Below are 24,202 nucleotides of genomic sequence, written 5' to 3' on the forward strand. Positions count from 1 at the left end.
TGCCTTCTACAAAAACGCATGAGAAGAGATGAATAACCCACTCGTTCAAGACTCATATGCCTTTTGCACTAGAAATTTATATTCTGTAACATGCATTTGCATTAGAGTGAGAAGTTGGTTTAAATCAAGTTTGACAGGTAGTGGGAAATCTATGTTTGTAAGAAAATGTTACCTCTTCTTTTTTAAAAGTCATTGCCTGGCAGTCCATGTTAGGTTTGATACATCGGATGTAATGTGGGGTGGTACTGTTCAAAATGTGCATCAGTCTGTCCAGTGACCCCTAGAGCAAGAAACAGCCAACAAAAGCCAGGTGACCAGATTTTGGATGTTGAGTTAGATGCTTGTATGCTTCTTAAATGCTGCATTGAGTATCACAGGATTATTTAATATTATTTATAATCCATACCAGCTTAAACTGCAATCACTAAAAGATTCCAGAATAAACCAAGATAGTCTAGATTTCCTTGTTGATTTAAACTCCTACCTTACTGCATTCAGGAACATTTTTTTTTTTTTAAATTAAGACCTGAAATTTAAGAAAGAGATGTAACAGGCTCTAAGTATACCACTGAATCAGTTTCGCTGGCCTGGAATCCTATCTGTTCACCCCAATAAGTAATGAAGAGATCAGTTAAGCCTTGACTTTGCAAACTTTATTTCTGCAACATCTAGAATGCACAACAGACGCAATATCAAATTTGATAAATAAAACAAATTCTATTCTGCCAGAATTTTAGCTACTGTAAATCATCAATATTCTGTTTATAGACAACCTTAAAGATATATTCCTTAACATTTAAAAAAGAATCACATTCTTAAAATTTGATGTACATTGGCAATAAAGAAAAAATTGCTATCTGCCAAGATACTCTGACTTGCTTGGTTTGTAATTATCTGTTCAGTTTTAAACAATGCTCATTCTGGTAAACAGCTGAGCTCCTCTTGCATTGTTATAATTTTAGCTTATAAGATGATTATGGTTCCAGGTATCAATGGAAAGGATGTGGAGTGATCACAGAGCTGGAAATTTTGTTTTCCTAAGTTAACCGATAACAGTTAACCACAGTTATCAAAAAAATAGGCTGATAAGCAGAAAAAAAAAAGAACACAAAGGTTTGTAAATGGCAAATTGCTGAACGTCAAATGTATCACCGGTTTCACTGTATTTTTCTGGTTAATGTTCAATAAAAATGTTTCAAAACTTTAAAAAAAAAAACCCCACCAAAAAACCCAAAAGGAACATGACGACAGACCTTAAACTTGGACACCACTGTTACAACAGCTGCTCTGTTTGGTGTTTTGTTGTTTGGTTGCTCTTTCTCCACAGGGAATAGTTGCTGAAGCAAGTAGTCTTTGGAATCCTGCAGAAGCTGAATCAACTCTGTAGGGATAGGATCCTGTAAGTTACAAAAGTCAGTGTGTTACATCTTGTTACAAAAATTTTTTATGAAGGAATATCACTACAAGCTATACATCATATTCCTCTAATGCAGGGGTGTCAAATGTCGGTCCTCGAGGGCCGCAATCTAGTCGGATTTTCAGGATTTCCCCAATGAATATGCATGATATCTATTAGCATACAATGAAAGCAGTGCATGAAAATAGATCTCATGCATATTCATTGGGGAAATCCTGAAAACCCGACTGGATTGCTCATTGGGGAAATCCTGAAAACCCAACTGGATTGCAGCCCTCGAAGACCGACATTTGACACCCCTGCTCTAATGGGAACACTTAGACCAGTTAAAAGGTTAAAAAGAATTCCTTCCGGCAGAACACAATGGAAATTCCAGAAGGATTTTCTCAGGAAAGTGCAATGTGATTTTTTTTTGTACACTACTAGAAAATGTGGAAGTCTTTTGACCTCAGTACAATTCACTTTGGAACATTATGACTTTTAGTTGATATCTGTATGTCTGCTCTAACATCTAGGTCACATTTGCTGAGTTAAAAGGAACCCTCTCTGCCTTAGCCAACTCAGAGAACGTTATTTACGCCAAAACTGAGGCATGCTATGCTTCAAACTCCTGGAGCACAACCGTCAATTGTACAGCCCACAGGTCATGCTGGCCCAATAAGTTCCTTCAACAGTCCTGCTGAAACAACTCTAGAAGCCCGAGGGCTGGCTGAATTACTATCCTATATAATAAAACCCTAGCCATGCATGCGCACTCCTACCTGCATGTTCCATTTTCCCTGTTCCGTGACATGTAGGTCCGTGGTGGCAGGAGTGTGCATGCGCTGGTCCCCAGCCTTACAGCACCTAACTAAACTCGCCGGCAGGACTGGCCGCCAGCACTGGACTCCCTGCTCTGGTAAAAGTAAGTTCTTTGCCTTGCCGCCCCCCCCCCCTTCCCTTTCCTTCCCGCGGTCCCGACTCCAAACCTGCCGACTCCAGCAGCGTCTGCATCACTCTACACACGCTCCTTCGGGGCCATAGAAAGCTAAGTTTATATGGTTATCTTATTAACTGTGCATACTTTTATACATATAACTCCTGGGATAATTTTATAAAAGGCCTTTATATATAATTGTTACCCCTGTAGTGATGAATTGAGAAAGGGCCACTTTAAAAACTCTGTCTCAGCCTTTTGAGCGGCTAAAACTATTCACACAGCATGATTCTGGCATTCATACCTTGTTTTTCTCCACCATATCTTCTATGTGGTAGTTCACTCTCCCAGCATAGTGAGATACAATAAAATGAGGAGTCTTGCTGAACTTATCTCTGCTTATACATGGATTGCTAGAGAGGGCTTTCTCTAGCCTAGCCTGGAACTGGCTGGCACTAGAAGATCTGTTCAGACGACACTCCTGCAGGAGGGGTTGAAAAGCAAAAATTAAAATTTGAGATTATTCTATCTGATTAGTTTTCTTTAATATTTTAAAGGGACCTGTGCTGTGACTATTAAGGGTGTACCCAGCATCTGCCCTACTGTTAATACACAGAGCTACCTTTACTGCATGGTAAATGCATTTGTAGTACACTAATGCAGTTACCATAGCCCACTGCATTAAAAACACCAAAATCCAACACAAAACCCAACCACTCATCAGCCTCTCCCCTTCTCCTCCGACAGCTCTCCCAACATCTTTTAAATCAAACCCCCTCCCCCCCAACTGTTAGGTACTTACCAAATATGTCTCTGCTGGCTTACACAAGAAGAAGAGGAGAGGGGCAGAAGGAGAAGCAATCTCTGATACTCCTTTCCTGTTGCCAGTAAGGGGGGTGTTAAGTGCACCTATGCTATTTGCAGACTTGACAGTAAGAGTGTGATACTTTATAATGCACTACCTCAAATGTTCAGTCTATGCCCATTCTCCAGCATGTAGTTAGCATGTGAATTAACATTCACTGTCATAACTATGCACTAATTTGAGTGCTAACTTCTTAGTAGACTTTAGTAAAACATGTCCCTACATGTCACAAAAACCCACCACCTTGTGTCTTTAGACAGGATGAGAAACTACACTAATTTTAAATGACCATCCTCTCCTCATTATACTACTCACTGAATTTGGCATCCAAGATGTTGCATTACACTGATTCACTTCCTTCCTGAATAATAGATCCCAAAGTGTACTACTTGACACTTTCTTATCAATACCAAAACCAATCAAATACAGTGTGCTATGATCCCTTCTTCTATTTAATCTCTACATTAGACCTGTCCTAGAAACAGCCCATAAATACCAAATTCAAATTCACTTCTTCGCTGACAACATCTAACTATATCTTCCAATAGGAGAGAGTCGGGACTCCCAGATTACAAAACTTCATAACTCTCTTGGAAATCAAAACTAGATGTTCATTAACAAACTGCAACTAAATGTCTCCAAAACAGAACTCCTTTGGATCTGCAAAGAGCACTGTACCTACACCCGTCCCTTTCTTCTCTGGGAATCAACTACCATAACGGCAAAAGACCAAGCACACAGTTTAGGGATACTTCTCAACTTAAACGTATCACTTCCCACTCTCAAGTAGTCTCTTATTCATTCTACTATCTCCAGCAACTTCGGAAAATAAGAAACGACTTCTCTGAACCCAACATTACCCAACTTCTCTATGCCTTCGTCCTCTCCCGCATGGACTACTGCTACGCACTATTCAACGGACTGACAGCAAAAAAATCTAAAGCGTCTTCAACGTGTACAAAATGCAGCAATTAGATTTCTAAAGAACCTTCACACCCATGACCCGGTCTCACAAGCACTATTATCGGCCCATTGGTTACCCATAGCCAAATGCTAAATCCTTACATAACATGATGCCCGGTTACATATCAGCTAAGCTTCCTCCATACGTCCTGATTAGGTCACTCCGCTCCCAGGAGGAAACAAGTCTGCAAATACCTGGTTCTGTCCTCCAACTCCAGAGTGCGGGAAGGGGGGAACAAGGGGGGGTCAGGGTTTGTGGGTGGTTGTAACTGACGCATGTTTTTTGTCATGATGTACTTTGTAATGTGGATTTTTTGCCCATGTTCACTATGTTCTGTAACTTGTTGTTTTCTTTGCTTCTGCCGGTTTTTCATGTCAATAAAAATTGTTTACAATCTAAAATGTTCAAATTCACAAGTCAAATTCACAGATAAAATCCACATGTAAAAATGTGCATATAATCCACAAGGGTTGTATCGGAAAAGGACCTGACACGGTCTGTGTTTTGATTGCAATACCTTCACTCCCTCAGGGATCCTAAGAAAAGTCAATTTATCAATATATGTGAATGAAGCAAACACCGGTACTAAAGTCAACATCATCTCATTTAGAAATGAAGGCGAAGTAAAAAGATGCCACTCTAACCATATGGATCAAGCTTCTTATATGCCTTAGAATTCACCAGTCAAACTCAGTCCCTCCTATATCCTACTGTTAATAGAGTAGGACAGCTGAAACTACTTTCTGACCAGAATCACCACCCAAATTAGGAATACAGTAAAATAATCAGCTAAAAACTGTGTCAAGATGAAATAAAAGTGGGAAAAAAAATCATTTAAAAATCAATAAATGATTATTTTGGATGCATTCAATACATTTACTTTTAAATATACTTTAACCAAGTCAAAAGAAGCAGTTAAAGGTTAGCTTAGCTTCTAACATACCTCATTTAACAGAGAGAAAATGCTGGATGGGCTGCCTTCTATCAAATCCACACAGCACTGATTGTCCTGGTAACTTATGAAGGACCATGCCAGACCTTCTGCTGCATATTCCTCCTATTACAAACAAAGAAATATTTATGATATATTAGGGTAACATTAATAATCTGGGTAAACTGTGTATTTGGGACTAAAGGAGTTACATTCTCTGCTTCAACTCTGAACCAGCTGTAAGTTCTGAGGGTAATTTTTTAACAGGACAAGTGGAAAATCACAAACTGAGTGGAGGCCCAGACATTTATACCTTGCTGAAGAGGTGGAACAAATGCATGTAAAGTTTATAAGTACACAGGTAAATTAAAAGGTGATTTATAATCTACACACATACTTGTGAACTGTGTCCATTCTCTGCCCAGACTGTATCCTTGGCTACGCCTAAAGACAATGTATGTGCCTTTTACATTGGTTGGAATTTTATAAACAGGCTACATATGAACAAAGGAGAAATTAGACCTTACCTGCTAATTTTCTTTCCTCTAGTCTAGACAGAGAATGTTTAATGAATTCACTAAGGGCTGGATTCTGTAACCAGTGCCGATATCGGTGGCCGCCTTAAAAGCAGCTGCCAATCATACATCGGCTCTGATTTCAGAATCACGCCTACGGGAAAGATAGGTGCCGGAATTGTAGGTCAGAGTTTTCTGGTGCTGGTTTTAGAATTTCCCCCTCGGCACGTAAAGAGAGAACAAAATTACGTACAGGTGGCTTTTTTGGTTCAGACTGGAGTTTACCATGAATAGCTTGGGTTTCTGCCTTGTGCTTGTGACCTGGATTGGCCACTGTTGGAAACAGGATACTGGGCTAGATAGTCTGACCCAGTATGGTTATTCTTATGTTAACTATGGCTGAGATGCTTAAACAACTTTAAGTAGTTGACAAATCACCTTTTCTCGGCTGCCCATGGAAACAAGCACAATAATCCCGCAAACCTTAACAGCGAAGCACTCTCTGACTTCTTCCAAACAAAAATCGATAGCATTCACAGTAAACTTGACGTCACACCCAGTGGTATCTCCCACCAGGTGCACCTCCCAAGCCTGCCGAAGATCCTACCAAAAGGATCCCTAACCTAATTTTGCCCGATTTCACACAAGGAACTTTCAGAAACACTGAAAACAGTTACGACCCTCAAATACAATCCTCGATCCATGCCCATCCAACCTCATTTTATCTGTCAAAGACACATTTATAGAATCAATCCTCTCCGTCATAAACACCTCCCTCTCAGCTAGGAAGGTGCCACTTATTTGGAAATCTGTTGTCATCAGGCCCACCCTCAAGAAACCCACTCTTAACCCCAACAACCCAAGCAACTAATGGCCTGTATCCAACCTGCCCTTCGCCTCTAAGCTACTGGAAAAAGATAGTGCTTCAACAACTACAACCGTTCTTAAAACAAAAGGAAGTTCTCTCTCCATTTCAGTCTGGCTTCCGAACAAGCCATAGCACGGAAACAGTCTTTCTAGACATCATTGACGACAGCTGGTCAATCCTTCATAAAAGTAACGATGCCCTACTGGTCCTGCTCAACCTCAGTGCTGCCTTTGACACCATTGACCATCAGCTCCCTCCTTGATAGTCTCACCAACCTAGGAATTGTGGATGCGGTTCTCCAAAGATTTTGCCTCCTTCCTATCCCAGAGAACACAAACAGTACTACTAGGCCATGAGAAATCAAAGCCTAAACCCATTAAATATGCAGTCCCTCAGGGTGCTTTGCTCTCCCCCACTCCTCTTCAACCTGTACATCAGACCTGTCATTGACACTGCCCGCAGACACAACATCAAGGTTCACTCCTACGCTGACAACATACAGCTACAACTCCTACTGGGCAAGGACTACTCCTCCCATTGGGCAAGGACTGGCCCACCCAACTTTCCAACCTCCACCTCTCCGACATGAAGAGCTGGATGACCTGCAGCAAGCTCCAGCTCAATGCCGCTAAAACTGAACTTCTCTGTATCAGAAAGAAGAATTCTAGCTTCATCCTCCTGACATTATCCTGGGAAGCCACCTCTCTAATGGCAAATGACCATGTGCGCAGCCTGGGAGTGATTCTAGATGGCCATTTATCTCTCTCAGCACATATCTCACAGTTAGTCTTCACCAGCTATGGAAGATTAAACATTACCTCTCAATCCTAGACTTTGCCCAGCTCCTCTATGCCTATGTACTCTCACGAACAGACTACTGCAACTCCCTGTTCAATGGCATCACTATGAAAGACTTGAAATGCCTCCAGTGCCTGCAAAATGCAGCTATCTGCCTCCTGTATGACCTCAGCCTACATGACCCCATCATACCAGGGCTGAAAGCAGCCCACTAGCTACCCATCAACAAGTGATGTGCCTTCAAGGCCCTTGTACTGGCACATAAAATCTTTCACCACAAGATGCCTGCCTATGTCTCTGCCAAACTTACTCCCAATCACTCCCTCCACTCTGAAGTGGAAAATTGACTCAGCATCCCCCCCTAGGGAGATCTCTCCAAATGGAAACCACATGCAAGTGCTTCTACAGCCACTTTATCCCTCGACTATGGAACCAACTGCCCGCACAAACCAGAAGATTAGACTCACTAATGGCTTTCCGAAAGACAGTGAAGACTCTCCTCTTCAGTCAATAATGATTACAACAAACAAGACTCCTCTCTTTAGAATTGACTCCATCAATTAGACTCTAGCCCTTTATGCCTCCTTCTATGTACTTCCCGAGTGTACCTGTCATGTCCGTGGACTTATTTTGTGTCTGTCTTCTTGTAACCCATTTTTAAGCTCTTTGGGAGGATGGAATAAAAATCAAAATAAACAAACAAAAAACCAATGGGTTTCATAGAACTCATTTGATTACACAGGCATACCTTGCGAGCAGCAAGCAGTCAATTCAGGGAGGTTTGGGGGGGGGGGATATTTCCTGAGTATGTCAGCACAGCTGATGGATTGCTTGTGGGTGAAATGGACTGCTACTGGAAGGTATGTGAGTAGTGGGTGGGGGAGGGGGTTAGTTCACTGGAAGAAGCACTGCAGAGAGTGAGTAGACTGGGTGCTGGTAGAAAGAGATTTGCGATTCATAGGAAAAGGTAGAGTCCAAAGTGACCCCAAGTATTTTGGAGGTTTTGTCAATATCTAGTTTGGTTCCTGAGGGCAGGGTGACTGTAGGGACTGTTTGCAGGGAACTGTGAAACCACAGCACTTTAGTCTTTGCCGTATTCAATTGGAGGTTTTTTGAATGTGCCCCGTCTGGTAATGCGTTCCAGAACTTAACTATTCTCTGAGTGAAAAATATTTCCACTTATTGGTTTTAAAAATATTTCCCTGTAACTTCATTGAGTGTCCCCTAGTCTTTGTAAATTTTGATGAAGAGTGAAAAATCGATTAATTTGTACCCATCCTATGCCATTCTGTGAGGTACCCTGAGCTCTTTTTAAATGTATTTTTGCAATGGAATGTGTTTGAGATGTGATCACAAATTTACAATTGCTTTATTTTATTTTATAGATCAGCATTTTGAAAAGATTTAGTGTCGGATTTTCTGAAGCAGCTAGATGTGAAACATGTCAAAACCCATTAATATCCTGCTTTGTTCCAACTCAGATAAGTTGATTTCAAAATATTTTTGAAGAAGAAAAACATTGTTACATAAGAACATAAGAAATGCCTTTACCGGATCAGACCAAAGTCCATCATGTCCGGCGATCCGCGCACGCGGCGGCCCACTTAAGTACACCTATTGGGAAACCCGGATTTCTCGTATCCCTCAATATGGTTTTCAAGAAGATGTTCATCCAACTTGCGCTTGAAACCCAGAACAGTAGTCTCCGCCACAACCTCCTCCGGGAGAGCATTCCAAGCTCCAACCACTCGCTGTGAGAAACAGAACTTCCTGACATTTGTCCTGAACCTGCTGCCACTCAGCTTCAGGCTGTGGCCCCGTGTACGTGTGACTTCCGAAAATGTTAACAATGCTTCTTCCTGGTCTATTTTATCAAATCCTTTTAATATTTTAAAAGTCTCTATCAAATCCCCTCGCAGTCTTCTCTTCTCTAGGGTGAACAGACCCAGTTTTCTGAGACGTTCCTTGTTATTAAGAAAGACTAATTGAAAGTGCTATGATTGAAGAAGGAGTCTTTGCTTGTTGGGGGTAATGCTCCAGTCTGGTCGCTCACAGACTTTTTTCCGAGCACTAACAAACTAGATACACCAGAGACTGTTTTTTGTTTGATACATTGTATCCCATTATCCTTGGTGTTACATATAATATTAAAAGCCCCAGTGTGTATTGATGAAGGGAGTTGACAGGGACGTACCCTGCCAGGTCTCTCTCTGCAAACCAACCATGGGATTCTATCTGTAGGTATTTCACCTATATCCATCCGACCCAACAGCGAATATTCAGCTTAAAATCAATGTTCTAACCAAAGAAGCTTTAGATATAGGGTACATCACTAAAAGAGAATTTAGATTTCTAAATGTCTTATATCCTAAAATTCCGATCTTTTACCTACTACCCAAAATTCACAAATCAATATCCGCCCCCCCCCCCCAGGTAGACCAATTGTTTCAAACGGGGGGCCATATTAGAAGCTTCATCCATATATATTGATAAATTTCTCCAACCATTCGTGAAACAAACTGGTGCTTATATACAGGACACGACAGAATTTCTTCAAAAATTAAACACTATTACTCCCGACCCCCAGTGTTTATTAGTGACAATTGATGTATGCTCCTTGTAAAATTCACCTATGTTTACAATTATGAGCAGATTTCTTTTCTGGATGTCCAAGTCAATATTAGAGGTGACAGGTTTGACACAGAGGTGTATTTTAAGCCCACTGACTGCAACTCAGCTCTTTTGTTATCTAGTGCTCACCCGTGCGCACTCAAGAAAAGCTTACCTTATTCTCAATTTTTAAGAATAAGAAGGATATGTTCCTCTATAAATGATTTTAGGAGACAAGCTGATGTACTAAAACAAAGATTTCTGCAAGGTGGATATCCCCCTAAGATAGTGAAAGCTGCCTACAAAAGGGCATATTATAATCACAGGGATTATCTATTAGCTCCTAAAATGAAGACACAATGTGCTAAAGATCGGGTTATGACCTGTGTTTTAACATACTTGGGGAACAGCTACCAGACGGTACGTTCCCTATGTAAACATTGGGACATACTGAAAATCGCTGGAGTGTTTCAGGATTTCCACCTTCGGATAGCATATAAGAGAACACGTAATCTTAAAGAATTATTATGTCCCCCTGTACTTTCAGAGGTAGATACAAATCCTGTAGTGAGCCATCAAGGACATTATAGTTGTGGGGCTTGCCAGATGTGCAAAATTATGATCATTTCTAAGAAGTTTTGTAACCCTACTGATAACAAGGAGTACATACTTAGACATTCCTCAAACTGCAAATCGGAGGGCGTAGTATACATCCTGCGATGTCCATGTAATTTAATTTATGTGGGGCAGACATCCCGAAGATTTAACATAAGATTGAATGAACACAAAAGTAATATTAAGAACCATGTCCTAGGAGCCCCCTTAGCCAAACACTGCATTGAGAACAGCCATGACTTCTTCTCCCTGAAAGCTATTGTCATTGAGATTGTGTATTGTAACAATAGAGGGGGTAATTTTAAGCGCTATTTAGCCCAACGGGAACAGCGATGGATTAACCGACTAGGATCCCTATCGCCAAAGGGTTTAAATAAACAGGTAGAATGGCAGCATTTCTACTAACTTCCTTTGGATTTATCATGAAATAGCTGGGTGACTAACCAGTGCATACTGTATCCCTTAAGGGTTAATGTCGGGTAGATTGACGTCAGCACGTATTCACAACGTTCCTAGTCAGCACGTTATTGTGCTAATATAAATTGTATGCCGGTGCCATTTTGTCCCGGTTTGAAAAACGTCTGGTGGCTTGAACAGTAAGTTCTTTTTCTACTATTACTGAATCAGGAGTTGCTATAATGATAGAAGTAATTTCTTGTTTATTGGACTATATTTTAGATGCTTAATGCTGTTGCCGTTGGCCCTGAAGCAGTGGAGTGAAATACTGTATCCACGAAACGGCAGTGGCAACAATTTAACAGCAAACAATGTAACATCTGAAGCTGAGGCAACACTGAAACACATAAGACCGAGATAAGTGCTCAGTTGCTGGTGTTTTTCATTACTGAGGAATAGTTGCATCTACTTATTTAAGACTAAAGTATTTAAAATATTTATTGAAAATGATTTAAAAGTATTAAAATATTTATAAAAATTATTTTAAAAGATTTAAAATATTTAAAATATATTCTTGGGTTTTTTCGCCAATGACTTGAGCTAAGGAGCTAAAAAAACTACGCTGACACCCTCAGTCTGTGATCAAGACTGTGCGTAGGCTCCGATTCTGAGGCCTTTTCCCGAGTCTATTTCTTATATAGAAAAAGCGATGTTAGTGGAGGCACTGTTCCTATGAAGTGGTATGTTTATACATATTGAATAGGTAGCATCCTGTAAAGTGCCCATGTCTATTTTGTCACTCCTTCTTGTAATTCCCTACCCCAACTGTCCCATTTGATTAGATTATAAACTCTGTTGAGCAGGGATTTTCTCTACCATGGTTAATGTAATGTACAGCACTGCATTCACTATAGCAATGATTAGTAGTGGTAGCAACAGCAGCAGCTTGGTGACAATGCTGTGTATTGGCATTTTTGTTTAGAAGCAGCATGTGTTTTCTATGGCTCTTATGGAAGACGTGCATCTCCAAATGCCTGTTACTTGGCACTGTTGCTCTCATTCAACATCAAGTTAAATAAAGCATCCATTTCACCAACTATTAATTAAAGGGTTAATTCCTGGATCAGCTTTTACACACCATGAGCCAGCCAGTGCTAGGGATGATGCAGAAGAAACATTCACAGCTCCTGAGAAGAGAGCGTCTTACTCAATTGCGACACCTATTGGCCAGATTTAGAGCCCACGTGAGAATGCATTACTTAAGACATCAAAGGCTGAGTAACTGTGAAATAAGTAAAAACTACCAGGCAATATTAGGTTTGTGAAATATCAGTGTATTTTGAAGTAGCTAATCTGCTAGTTTAATATAGTATATGAAAGCTAACAAATAAAAATGTCTGAATTCTTCCTATAAAATGTAAAACAAATTCTCAAAAGCTCTTATTTTGTTTTTCATTCTGAAAATAATAATGACTGCAACCAATAAAGTAGCTAATAAAGAAAAAAACAGTGCTGGAAGAAAACACATCTCAAGATTTCTGAGGGAAGGGCGGTCTTAAACACAGAACCACAGACTGAGAAACTAACGTCAGAAAGCAAGAACAGTCTTTGAGACCAGATTGCATTAAGCAAAAAAAGCATTACAGTATCTCTTTAAGGTCAGCTCTGTTATTTTACTGATACCAAATCCAACCGACATATATGAATGTAGTTTGCCCTGCTTCCACCCATATCAACACCAAAAAGGAAAACAAGCTATAACAGATAACTGGATAATGACCCAGTAAATGCATACTGCCTAGAGTTTCAATTATAAAAGTGCAGTGCAATGGATTTTATTGTGCAAGAGTCCTGACTTAAGCTCCAATGGCAAGTGATTATTTAATTAACTGTAAAATGTACACTACACCCAAAAGGCGATTAAGAAGAAAGGTGGTGCTGGGTTTTTTTCTTTAATTTCTTCCTTTCTTTTTTATTTTCACTGGATATCCTGATCTGTGCAAATGAATTTTGTTTCCTCAATAGGCTGATGCTCAGAACTTTTTTGAGATGCAGTGACCAGAATTATACACAGTATTCAAGGTGCAGTCAGCACCACGTAGTGATACAAAGGCATTATAACATTTTCATTTTTGTTTTCCATTCCATTCCTGATAATTCCTAACATTCTATTTGCTTTCTTAGCTGATGCTGTACACTGAGCACAGAGTTTCAACGAATCAATGATGACACCTAGATCCTATTCCTGGGCAACACTTTCCACTAGCTAACATTAAATGTCACCCATCATTTTGATACCCAATCTCCCAAGATCCTCTTGTGATTTAACAACGTTATGTCATCAGCAAATTTAGGCCCCCTTTTATCAAGCTGTGTTAGGATTTTTTATCGCAGGCCGCTACGGTTAAAGCTATGATGCTCACAGAAACCCTATGAGCGCTGGAGCTTTTACCGCAGCGGCCCGCAATAAAAAACACTAACGCAGCTTGAGAAAAGGGTGCCTTAATTACATCACTAGTTATATCCATCTCTAGATCATTTATAAATATGTTAAAAAGCAGCATTCCCAGCACAGACCTCACTACTTATCTGTAACAAGGGTTCTCCATGGACAGCAAGATAAGTCAGCCATACAATGGTAATGTCATCTGATGCCATGGACCGATTAGCTTTCCTGGAGCTTAAAAAAGTCTGGAAAATGCCTTTTTAAGTATATTCCAACCAACCACCACCACAGTGCCCACCTGCTTTCTCTCCAGCTATAGAAAGATTCAATGAAAAGGGGAAGAGGGCAGTTCTGTGTGGCTGACTTATCCTGCTATCCATGGAGAACCCCATTAGAGGTAGGCAACCACTTTCTCCGCAGACAAGCAGGATAAGTCAGCCACACACTGGTGACCACCAAGCAGAGGACTGTGAAAGGCTGTATTCACCCTTTACAGTCAATGTAAAAGTGCTGTACTAGAATGAAGCAGCATAAAGGAAGTAAAGTTCAAGGCTAGATAAGGTCTAAAAGGTATTCTCTATGTGGGAAAATTAAGGAAATCTCTCTTCTTCAGAATCACAGGACTTTGGAATAACCTTACTGACTATGGAATCTGGGCTCCTTCCAACTTTTCTGAAAGCACCTGAAAACTAGGCTATTCACAAAAATGTAATGCTCTCTTCCCCCCTATACTCAACCTCCAACCCCATTATGCTGTTCCTTCCTTATATTAAGCTCTTGTAAACCGTGCGGAGCTTTATAATTTATGGAGAGGATGTGGTATATAAACTTAAGGTTTAGTTTAGTTTAGATCATAGGCCAGGGATGCCGAATTAGGCCTAGAAGGCTGCAAACAGGCCAGGTTTTCAAGATATCCCTAAAATGCATGAGATATGTTTGCAGACAATGGAGGTAGAATCCAAGCAGATCTCTCTCATGTATATTCATTAGGGATATCTTGAAAACCTGACCTGTTTACAGCACTCAAGACTTGACCTCCTGTATCCCTGTCATAGGTCATGTCTCTGTGGCATATCAACACGTTGCAAGCCACGTTAAGAAAAGGGTCATAAATCATGTTAAGAAATGGAAAGGAGGAAAATAATGGGAATGTCACAAGCCATGTATCACATTATATTTGGTCCTGAAACAGAACATGAACTAATAATAAAGCAGCAGTGTTCAGAATGTAATGTGACTCAAGTGCAATCAAACTCGAAGGATAAGGCCAGTGTGCTTGACATACCAAATAAATGTGGCCACAGGAGACTCGGACTTAAAATGTGGTGGCTAGTTCAGCCAAAAGGGATGGGTGGAATGACCATAAGAAGAAATGAATGCCTTCCAGATGCCAGTTAGCAAGAATGTGACTTGCAATAACTATGAAAGAAGCAAAGGAGTAGGGGTCTGACACAATGGGCTCCTTTTACTAAGGTGTATTAGGGCTTTAATGCATGGAATAGTGCACGCTAAATTGCCCCGCGCGCTAGAACTTAACACCAGCATTGAGCTGGCATTATTCTAGAAGCGTAGCGTGCGGTAATTTTGTGCGTGCGCTAAAAACGCTAGTGGACCTTAGTAAAAGGAGCCCTATGTCTTCCAGCCAATGTAAAGTTTAATAAAATCAAGTCTTTTTCCAATGTAAAGTTTAATTAGTTCAAGACTCGACACAAGTCATGTTTCGGCAGTCACCCGCCTGCATCAGGAGTCACAAATTCTTATATCATGCAAAAATTAAATGATCCCAGTAAAAACAAGAAAACCAATTTGAAAATCTCTCATTGTTGCTGGAAGCTTCTTTACCTTGCAGTTCTAGGCAGATTACAAAAGAAGGATAAGAGTTATTAGAGGTAATGCATTAGCTTGTCTTGCCAAATTTTTTGAATAGCAAAGTTTTTATTTCCCTTTGGAGGGTTTTGTAGTCTGGTGTTTTTATTAGTAGGTTGGAGAGGTGTTGTTCAAGCTTATAAGTGGAAACAAGTTCAAATTTTATTTTAGTCTTCCCTTACAAGCAATTAAATAGTTCAGTCAGAAGTTGGTTTCAAGTGTGGAACTTGCTGTGGCCACACAAGGTATCTAAGCTAAAAGGCTCCCTTTCATTCTAAAGTATATAGCCTTTCTGCCTGGATGGAATGCCATTGTATATAGTCTGTTCTCACTATTCGCTGGGGTTAGGTTCCTAGAAAACCCTGTGAATACCACACATACGAATATGGAACCACTGACTCTATGGGGAAAATGGAGTTAGGTTCCTCTGTGACCCCCTTATTGTACATTTTTGCTGCCTAACACCGTAAAGTCATCATTTTGTGTACCCTTCTTGTAAAGAATAGCTTGTTTATTATATTCTGCATTTTAAAAATGTTTTTTATTTGTAAAAATAATCTTATGGTGTAACAATACTCATGCACAGCTCCACAAATATCTTAATCAAGGGAACACACTTTGCATGAATAGCGAAAATGGGTTACACTTGGTTTTGCGCAAATAAGCAAATTTGTGAATATGAACACATGGATCACGAGAACAGACTGTAGCGTTTCTAAGATCCATCAATAATCAAAGATGAGTAATGAAGTTTCACCCTAAATTAGAGGAGACCCATTTGTTAACTTACAGATGAGTGAAGGCAAACTTCTACAATCTGCACCGTGAAAATGGCAAGGACAAATCAAAGATCAAGTATGCCTATACTTATACTACAAGATAAACTTGTTGGATAGACTAGATGGTCTTTAACTGCTGTCATCTATTATGTTATGATGACACAAGTTTCATAGTAACATAGTAGCTGTGAAAGCTCTTAGAAGAAACCAGAATTTGTAAACACTTAACTTCAGGGTGGACTGAAGGTGAGGCAATGAGGCTTTCTTGTACTGGTGCTGCGTAGTATTGACTAGGGGTGGAGTTTCCACCAAATTAAAGCATTTAACAGCAGGTGAACAGTGTGAGAACTGTCAAGACTTCCTACAAACAAAATTTGAGTTCTGGGTTGGAGTACAATGTGGGTATCATATCAGATTGTGGCAGGAACATTTTCACAGCCCCTGTAAAAAGAAATATGACAATAAAATTGAAACTGCCCATGCAAAGGATTGCAAGGGGCTAAAAGAAGTGAGCATAATTGAGGCAGTTTCTGCACAGGGGAGAGCAAGTAGCACCCAAGTGTCCACAGAGGGGAAAAAACTCCTTGTTTTCGTAAACTGAAGCAAGATGTAAATGATTAACGCAGATGGACCCTGAACAAATAATGACAAGGACATAGATATAAATGAATGGACACATGGTTGAAGATAAAGTGAATTATAGCAATCATCCTTGCAGTAGCTATTAGGTTCCTTTTCTGTATTCTCTTACAGTGAGAAGCCTGTGAAGCTTCTGGATTTAGGGTGGCAACTGGAAGAGGCCTCTCTGGTTTTCCCATGAGTGAATGATATTGGATCCCTGCTCTTCAACATATTAATAAATGACTTAGAAATTGGTATGAAGAGTGAGGTGTTTAAATTTGCAGACGATACGAAGTTATTCAGAGTAGTGAAGACGCAGGAGGATTGCGAAGACCTGCAACGTGACATAAACACGCTAGAGAAATGGGCAGCAACATGGCAAATGAGGTTTAACGTGGATAAGAGTAAGGTGATGCATTTTGGTAACAAAAATATTATACACGAATACAGGATGTCTGGTGCAGTACTTGGTGAGACCCCCCCCAGGAAAGAGACTTGGGAGTACTGGTCGATAAGTCGATGAAGCCGTCCGCGCAATGTGCTGCGGTGGCAAAAAGGGTGAACAGAACGCTGGGAATGATTAAGAAGGGGATCACAAATAGATTGGAGAAAGTTATCATGCTGCTGTACTGGGCCATGGTATGCCCTCACCTGGAATACTGCATCCAGCACTGGTCGCCGTACATGAAGGAGGACACTGTACTACTCAAAAGGGTCCAGAGAAGAGCGACTAAAATGGTTAAGGGGCTGGAGGAGTTGCTGTACAGTGAGAGATTAGAGAAACTGGGCCTCTTCTCCCTTGAAAAGAGGAGACTGAGAGGGGACATGAGCGAAACATTCAAGATAATGAAGGGAATAGACTTAGTAGATAAAGACAGGTTGTTCAACCTCTCCAAGGTAGAGAGAACGAGAGGGCACTCTCTAAAGTTAAAAGGGGATAGATTCCGTACAAATGTAAGGAAGTTCTTCTTCACCCAGAGAGTGGTAGAAAACTGGAACGCTCTTCTGGAGGGGATTCAAGACAAAGTTAGACAAGTTCCTGCTGAACCAGAATGTACGCAGGTAAGGCTAGTCTCAGTTAGGGCACTGGTCTTTGACCTAAGAACAGTCGCGTGAGCGGAATGCTGGGCACGATAGACTACTGGTCTGACCCAGCAGTGGCAATTCTTAAGTTCTTATGACTAGGGATAAAGATGTGTGGATTTAGATATCCTTATGAAGGAGAGATTATTGCTACATGGAGGGAACTGAATGTTCAAAAGGGTTGAGGGGCACTCTTCTGACAGGGGTCTGAAGTTCCTGATACCCAACATGTGAGACAGAGAGGGGACATCTATATGGTATTCCACTAACCTTGAGAGGCAAATGGATGGTGATTGTTACATAAGAACATAATAGTTGCCATATTGGGATAAACTAAATGACTATCAAACTTTGTATCCTGTTTCCAACAGTGGCCAACCCAGGCCACAAGTACCTGGCAAGATCCCTTTGCTATTAGACAGGATCTAGCATGCTAAAGAGGGACAACATTTAACAGTTTTATCTCTGAACATGTAGAAGAAAACATTTTGATAGGGCTAATGCCTAATCACTCAAGGAGAATGATGTCCTATACTTGCAACAAAAGAGATGGAATGACTTGTTATAGGGCTATAGCACTTTAAACTTAGATACTAAATGGGTCTTTTTCATGAAATCTGGAAGACTAAGGTCCAGTCTCAAAATGGTGCTGTTAGGCAGTTTATCGCCACCTAACTTAATTGCTTTAATTGGCACAATAATTGACTGTGCCGTTTAAAAAACAATTAAAGTCTCATTTTAAAAAAGTAGGTGCTGGAAGACACCTACAATGCTAGATATTGGAATCGTGTTGAGGTGGTGCCTAACCTCCGCATAGACGTGATTATGGGCAGTGTTGATTTTAGGCACCACTAGACGTAATTCTCCATCAAAGTTAACATGGTGTGTAAGGTGCTGTCATGTGAGTGGATACATACCTGCTGAGCCTTCAGATAATGGGCTACAAAGTGCTGCTGTAGTTTCTCATTGGCATAATTGATGCAGAGCTGCTCCAAATTATTTACAGGGAAAGACTCAAAGCCATAAACATCCAACAAGCCTGCAGAAACCCAACAAATTTAAAGATAAGCTCCATATAATGTTATTTGCTAGTATTATAAACTAGGACACGCCCATCAAAAATGATGATCAGAGATGATAACTCCATGTGTACTTACGAGTCCAAAACTATGCTCTTTTTACTGTTGTTGATTCAGTTGACATCAAATAGCATTTCTCATAACATGGCACCATTATTCAGCACTGTATAAGCTCTTGCACCACAACTGAATACAAGATACATTCAAGTTCCAACACTTTTATCTGGTTACCTGTCAAATTTTGTCTTATTCATAAGGCTTTAACACTTGCCTTTAAAGCACAACAATCCAGTCAACCTGACTATTTGGGAAAATTATTAGTTCCTTATAGGCCTACTCGTAATTTGTGCTTGGTATCCATCAGTTGACTTTGCCTCCAGTTCATTTGATGCGATGAACACGTAACTCTGTTTTGTTTGCATCTGATCCTAGTTTATGGAATTCTTTTCCAGATATGATTCACGTTGAGCTTTCTTATGTAAAATTCAGGTCATTGGTTAAGACTCATCTTTTTGGTCTCACATTTCCTTGAAAATATTGGGAGTAGAGTCTTTCTCTTTGGCAACTATTTAGATTTTAAATAATTTTATCTTTTAATTTTGGATTTAATCTTCTTTTTACTTTTCTATGTTTTAATGGTGTTCCTTTCTCTCTCTTTTTTTTTTTTTATTACTTAAATCTTTTATTGACTGTCAATTTAAATTTCAAGTATTACACTTGTACAGAAAGTAATAATAGGATAGATATTAAATACAATGTAAATATAACTCATAAGTTAATAAATTTACTATTTATGCTCAAGTCCTCAACTTAGGATCCAAGAATCAAAGAAAAAATGGCGGAACAATGAAAAATACTAATAATTACATAAGAAACTGAAAGCTATAGCACTGAAATTAGGTCATCAATAGTCAAATTATAGGGCTCAAAGATTACTTACATTCAGACGAGACATTGCCACAAAGTTTGTCAGTTGAGATGGTTCAAAAAACACATACTTAAGAGTACGGTAACACACAATACATTTACACGGATGTCTCAAATAAAAGGTCGCCCCCAAAGATATAACCCCAGGTTTCAAAAGAAGAAATTCACAGCGGTGCCTTTGCGTCTCCCGTGCCAAGTCTGTAAACATTTGTATTTTGTGACCAAGAAAACTTTTTTGTCTGTTTTTACCATGTTTTATCAATTGGTAAAGCTAAGGTAATAATCATAGTGGCTGATGATGCTAAGTCCTTCTCAGATGTCTCTAAAATTTGTGAGATATTTAAGGGTTTTCGGTCTGAAGATTTTTCTTTTTGTTGTTGATTTTGTTCTTTATCAGGCAAATAATAAATCCGTGAGAATGGTGGTAACGATTCTTCAGATATCTCCAAAATTTCCACTAGATATCTTTTAAGCATATCTCTAGGTGTTACCAAATCAAGTCTTGGAAAGTTAATTAACCTTAAATTGTTGCTACGTGGATTGTTCTCAAGCATTTCAATTGTCTTCCTTAGGTTAATATTATCTTTAACTAAAGTCTTTTGCAATTGTTTCGATGTTATAATTTCCTTTTCTATTTTCTGAATGGATGAATTAGACGTATTCATTTCTTTTCTTATATCCTTCAATTCTTTATTATGTTCCTTAATTTTCCCTTCAATTTGTTGAAAAGTAGGAGTAATGTTTTTAACAAAATCAGCCATTAAGTCCCAAATGGAATCTAGAGTCACTTCAGCAGGTTTAATCAATACAATTGGAGCTTGTGTGAGTGTAAAGTGCTCACCATTCTGAAGATTCCCTTCGGGGCATGTCTTCTGTCCTTCCCCCTCATGCTGAGATGGTATTGCCCCAGATATCTCCATGGGGACCCTTAGAATACGAGCCCCAGCCTCCAAGCTCTCCTGAAGATCCTTGCTTGCCTCTGGAGAGAATACCTCAGAATCTGGGGTTTCCCCACCCCTAGGAGAGCTGGTAATCTGAGGCTGCGGGGGCGGTGCCCTAACATCGGGGCTTAGAGTAGTGTCGGGCCCAAGAGTGTCCACTGCGGGTTCGCCTCCCTGTGTCCTCAGCAGGCCGCCATCCAATGTTACAGAGACCTCCTGCATACGCCTCAGAAGATCTTGAATGTTGCTGAGACCCGGAGCTCCAGAGCGCTGCGAGGCAGAAGCAGCACTCCGGCCCCGTCTCTTAGGCATTGCGGTAAGTAAAACTACCGCTAGGAATTCGTTCCAAAAATCGCTGTTCTGAGACGAGCAACTCAGCGCGTCCTGCTCTCAGTCGCCATCATGATCCTCTCTCTCTCTTTTTAAAATTATTTGTAAACCGTGCTATTGCTAAACCAAAGTGCGGTCAAAAATTTTTAATAACCCCCCCCTCACCTCCCAACCCAACCACCATCACCCCTGTACAAACTTAGAAAGGAAAGCATGGGTTACAATCCTTAAACCCACACATCTCTAAGTACAAGATACTTAATCTCCTAAAACTCCCTCTAAATATCCCCCCTCATTCTTAATAATAGGGCCTCCTAAGAATGACTACCCCTCTGGTTCTCCCATAAGTAAGTTAAACATGGACCCCCCCCCCCCACACACAAACTTTTTACCATTCAACACAAACTTAAGACTACTTATCAAACAAAGAGCAATATCTATTATCCAACCCAGCAATAAAAACCTTGAAGAAAAAGTTATAGATCTGGAAAACAGGTCCCAGTGATGCAACTTGAGGTGAATTTGTGATTGCACAGATGTTATTAAAAGGTTGAGCCAGGTCTTCCCAGAGGTGGGAGATAATGGGGCTGTGCTCTACTCCTTCTCAGGACAACCATCATGCACAGTCTATCCCAACCCCTAGCCAGCATGTTCCATAGCTGAAGCATCATTACCTCCATGCTCCAAATTGCAGTGGAGATGGGATCAGAGGGTAAAGAAAGACCTACCTCGACGGAGGCTAGTGATGGCTTTATTCAGGGCTGTGCTAAAATAATTTTTATTTTTATACCCCCCAATTAGCTTTAATAGTGAGCTAAGGCACAAAAGCAGCTGCTAGCACTTACAATGTCTAGCAAGCCTGCTGAATCAAGGAAGCCAGAGAAAAGAAGAATCTCAAAGGTAGGACAAGGGAAAATCACCCCCTTAGGACTCCTAACCAGCATCCTAAGCCTCAATCTAAGAGTAAAAGAGGGCAATAGAGATAGACGCCCTGCCCCAACTTCACTAACACATATTAGACCAATGTAGACCTCTGCATCATCCTTTAGAGACAGTGACTGGGAGTTCTCACGTGCCTTTATTACAGGGGGAAGCGACTCCCTTTGGCTTTTTTTTCTCTATCTCTATTTGTGGGCCACATGTCTGGCCTGGCCAGGATGTACAAGAAAGTGTAGTTACTTACCTGTAATGGAGTGTGGGACCACAAGCAAAGGTTGAGGATGGTCCTTCAATGACACAGCTGGACAAAGTTGCAAAGGTTTAAATTAGGCACTTTATTAACTCAAAAACCTGAGGCCTGCTATTTTACAGGGTTAGAAAAAAGAAATAGTCAGAGATTGGCTTGTGACTGAAAGGGCCCAAGACACTATCTGTGGCCTGTTACAGTCTGCAAAGTCTTTCGTTCTGGGTTGAAATGTATGGGCCCCAGCCAGAGCTTACATGCGTTCAACAGAAAGTTTGGCTTACCTCAGCCAAGCAGAGTATCTGAATGCACATAGTCAAGGCATATGCTGAGGATCACTTCTTTAGTTCAGCAATGATGAATGTGTCTAATATCACTTTTTGGTGACTTTGGATGTTAAGTCTATTAATGTCAAATGCTTCATCTTGTGGAATCATGGTATAGTTTTTTTTTTCTGAATAAGAAGCAGTTCCTGGAAACAGAAGGGTTCCTTCAAGCCTGATTGTAAAATTAGTTAAGATAGCAATGAAGAAATTTTTTTCTGGTATGAAGATAATTTTTTTTTCAATAAATTTGAGGAGTAGCTAAAGGTGCCACTATGGCCCCTGCTATAGCCAATGTTGCTGATCTTACCCCTCTATAGCCAATCTTTTTATGAAAGCTTTCAAGGACAAGTAGTTGACATTGATTGTTTTTTCTCTGTGTGAGGTTTGTAGATGATGTTTTCATGATTTGGACAGGCCCTGAATCAAGTTTGGATGAGTTTTTACATTGATTGAACGGAAGACATCATAACATCCAGTTCAGCATGTCTAAACATCCTACTGTAATCTCTTTTCTAGATCTTCAAAACATTAAGAACATAAGCATGGCCTCTGCTGAGTCAGACCATGGGTCCATCATGCCCAGCAGTCCGCTCCCCCGGCGGCCCCCCCAGGTCCATGACCTGTAAGTTCTCTTAGACCTAAAACATTCTATTTCCTAATCATTTAATATCCTGTATGGTAACCCTCTAACTATACCCTTCAATCCCCTTTTCCTTCAGGAAATCATCTAATCCCATTTTGAAACCCAAAATCGTACTCTGCCCTACCACCTCCTCTGGTAGCGCATTCCAGGTGTCCACCACCCTCTGAGTGAAAAAGAACTTCCTAGCATTTGTTTTGAATCTGTCTCCTTTCAATTTTTGCAAATGCCCTCTTGTTTTTGTTGCCCCCGCTAGTCTGAAGAATCTATCCCTCTCTACCTTCTCCATACCCTTCATGATCTTATAAGTTTCTATCATGTCCCCTCTAAGTCTCCGCTTTTCAAGGGAAAAGAGCCCCTGCTTCTCTAGCCTTTCAGCATATGAAAGGTTTTCCATGCCTTTTATCATCCTTGTTGCTCTTCTCTTGGCCCTCTTGAGTATCGCCATATCCTTCTTAAGGTACGGCGCCCAGTATTGAACGCAGTACTCCAGATGCGGGCGCACTATCACCCGATACAGTGGCAGGATAACTTCCTTTGTTCTGGTAGTGATACCTTTTTTGATAATGCCCAACATTCTATTCGCCTTCTTTGAGGCCACTGCGCATTGTGCTGCCGGCTTCATTGTTTTATCTACTAAAACCCTTAAGTCCTTTTCCAGTTTGCCTTCTCCCAGTACCATCCCCCCATTGTGTCGTTATACATCGGGTTTCCTTTCCTATGTGCAAGACTTTACATTTCTCTACATTGAAGCTCATCTGCCATTTGTTTGCCCACTCACTCAGTTTGTTCAGAACCGAGGAGGCCTTTACCACATAAATGTTTCAGAAAATTACCAACAGAAATACTTTCCTACATTTTGAGAGTTGTCATCCTTTGTTTTTTAAGAAAAGCCTTCTTTTTCACAATTTTTAAGATACAGGTGTAAATTGTTCAGATTTGAGGACCTATAAAAAGTAAGCTAATGATCTTAAACATCAACTACTCAATAGAGGATATCCAGTCACTGTTTTGAGAAATGCATATAAAAGAACAAAATTTGTTAATACAGATCTGTCATCACTACAAGTTTATAACAAAGTTCTT

General features: G+C 40.3%; 1 protein-coding gene across 10 annotated transcripts in view; it reads right to left on the reverse strand.

Moving 5' to 3' along the window:
* The window catches only part of MYO19 (myosin XIX), a 192,863-nt gene that overhangs the window by 52,407 nt on the left and 116,254 nt on the right, over positions 1–24,202 (reverse strand). For 9 of the 10 annotated variants that reach the window (XM_033922186.1, XM_033922183.1, XM_033922185.1 and 6 more), the window contains 5 exons: positions 18,608–18,729; positions 5,106–5,219; positions 2,638–2,814; positions 1,254–1,397; positions 173–280 (listed from right to left, as the gene is read on the reverse strand). In XM_033922186.1, coding sequence (XP_033778077.1) covers positions 173–280; positions 1,254–1,397; positions 2,638–2,814; positions 5,106–5,219; positions 18,608–18,729 — 665 coding nt within the window. The remainder of the gene's footprint in view (positions 1–172; positions 281–1,253; positions 1,398–2,637; positions 2,815–5,105; positions 5,220–18,607; positions 18,730–24,202) is intronic. The other variant, XM_033922189.1, reaches the window with a different exon arrangement.

The sequence above is a fragment of the Geotrypetes seraphini genome, chromosome 15 (assembly GCF_902459505.1).
Source record: "Geotrypetes seraphini chromosome 15, aGeoSer1.1, whole genome shotgun sequence".
NCBI classification, from domain to species: Eukaryota; Metazoa; Chordata; class Amphibia; order Gymnophiona; family Dermophiidae; genus Geotrypetes; species Geotrypetes seraphini.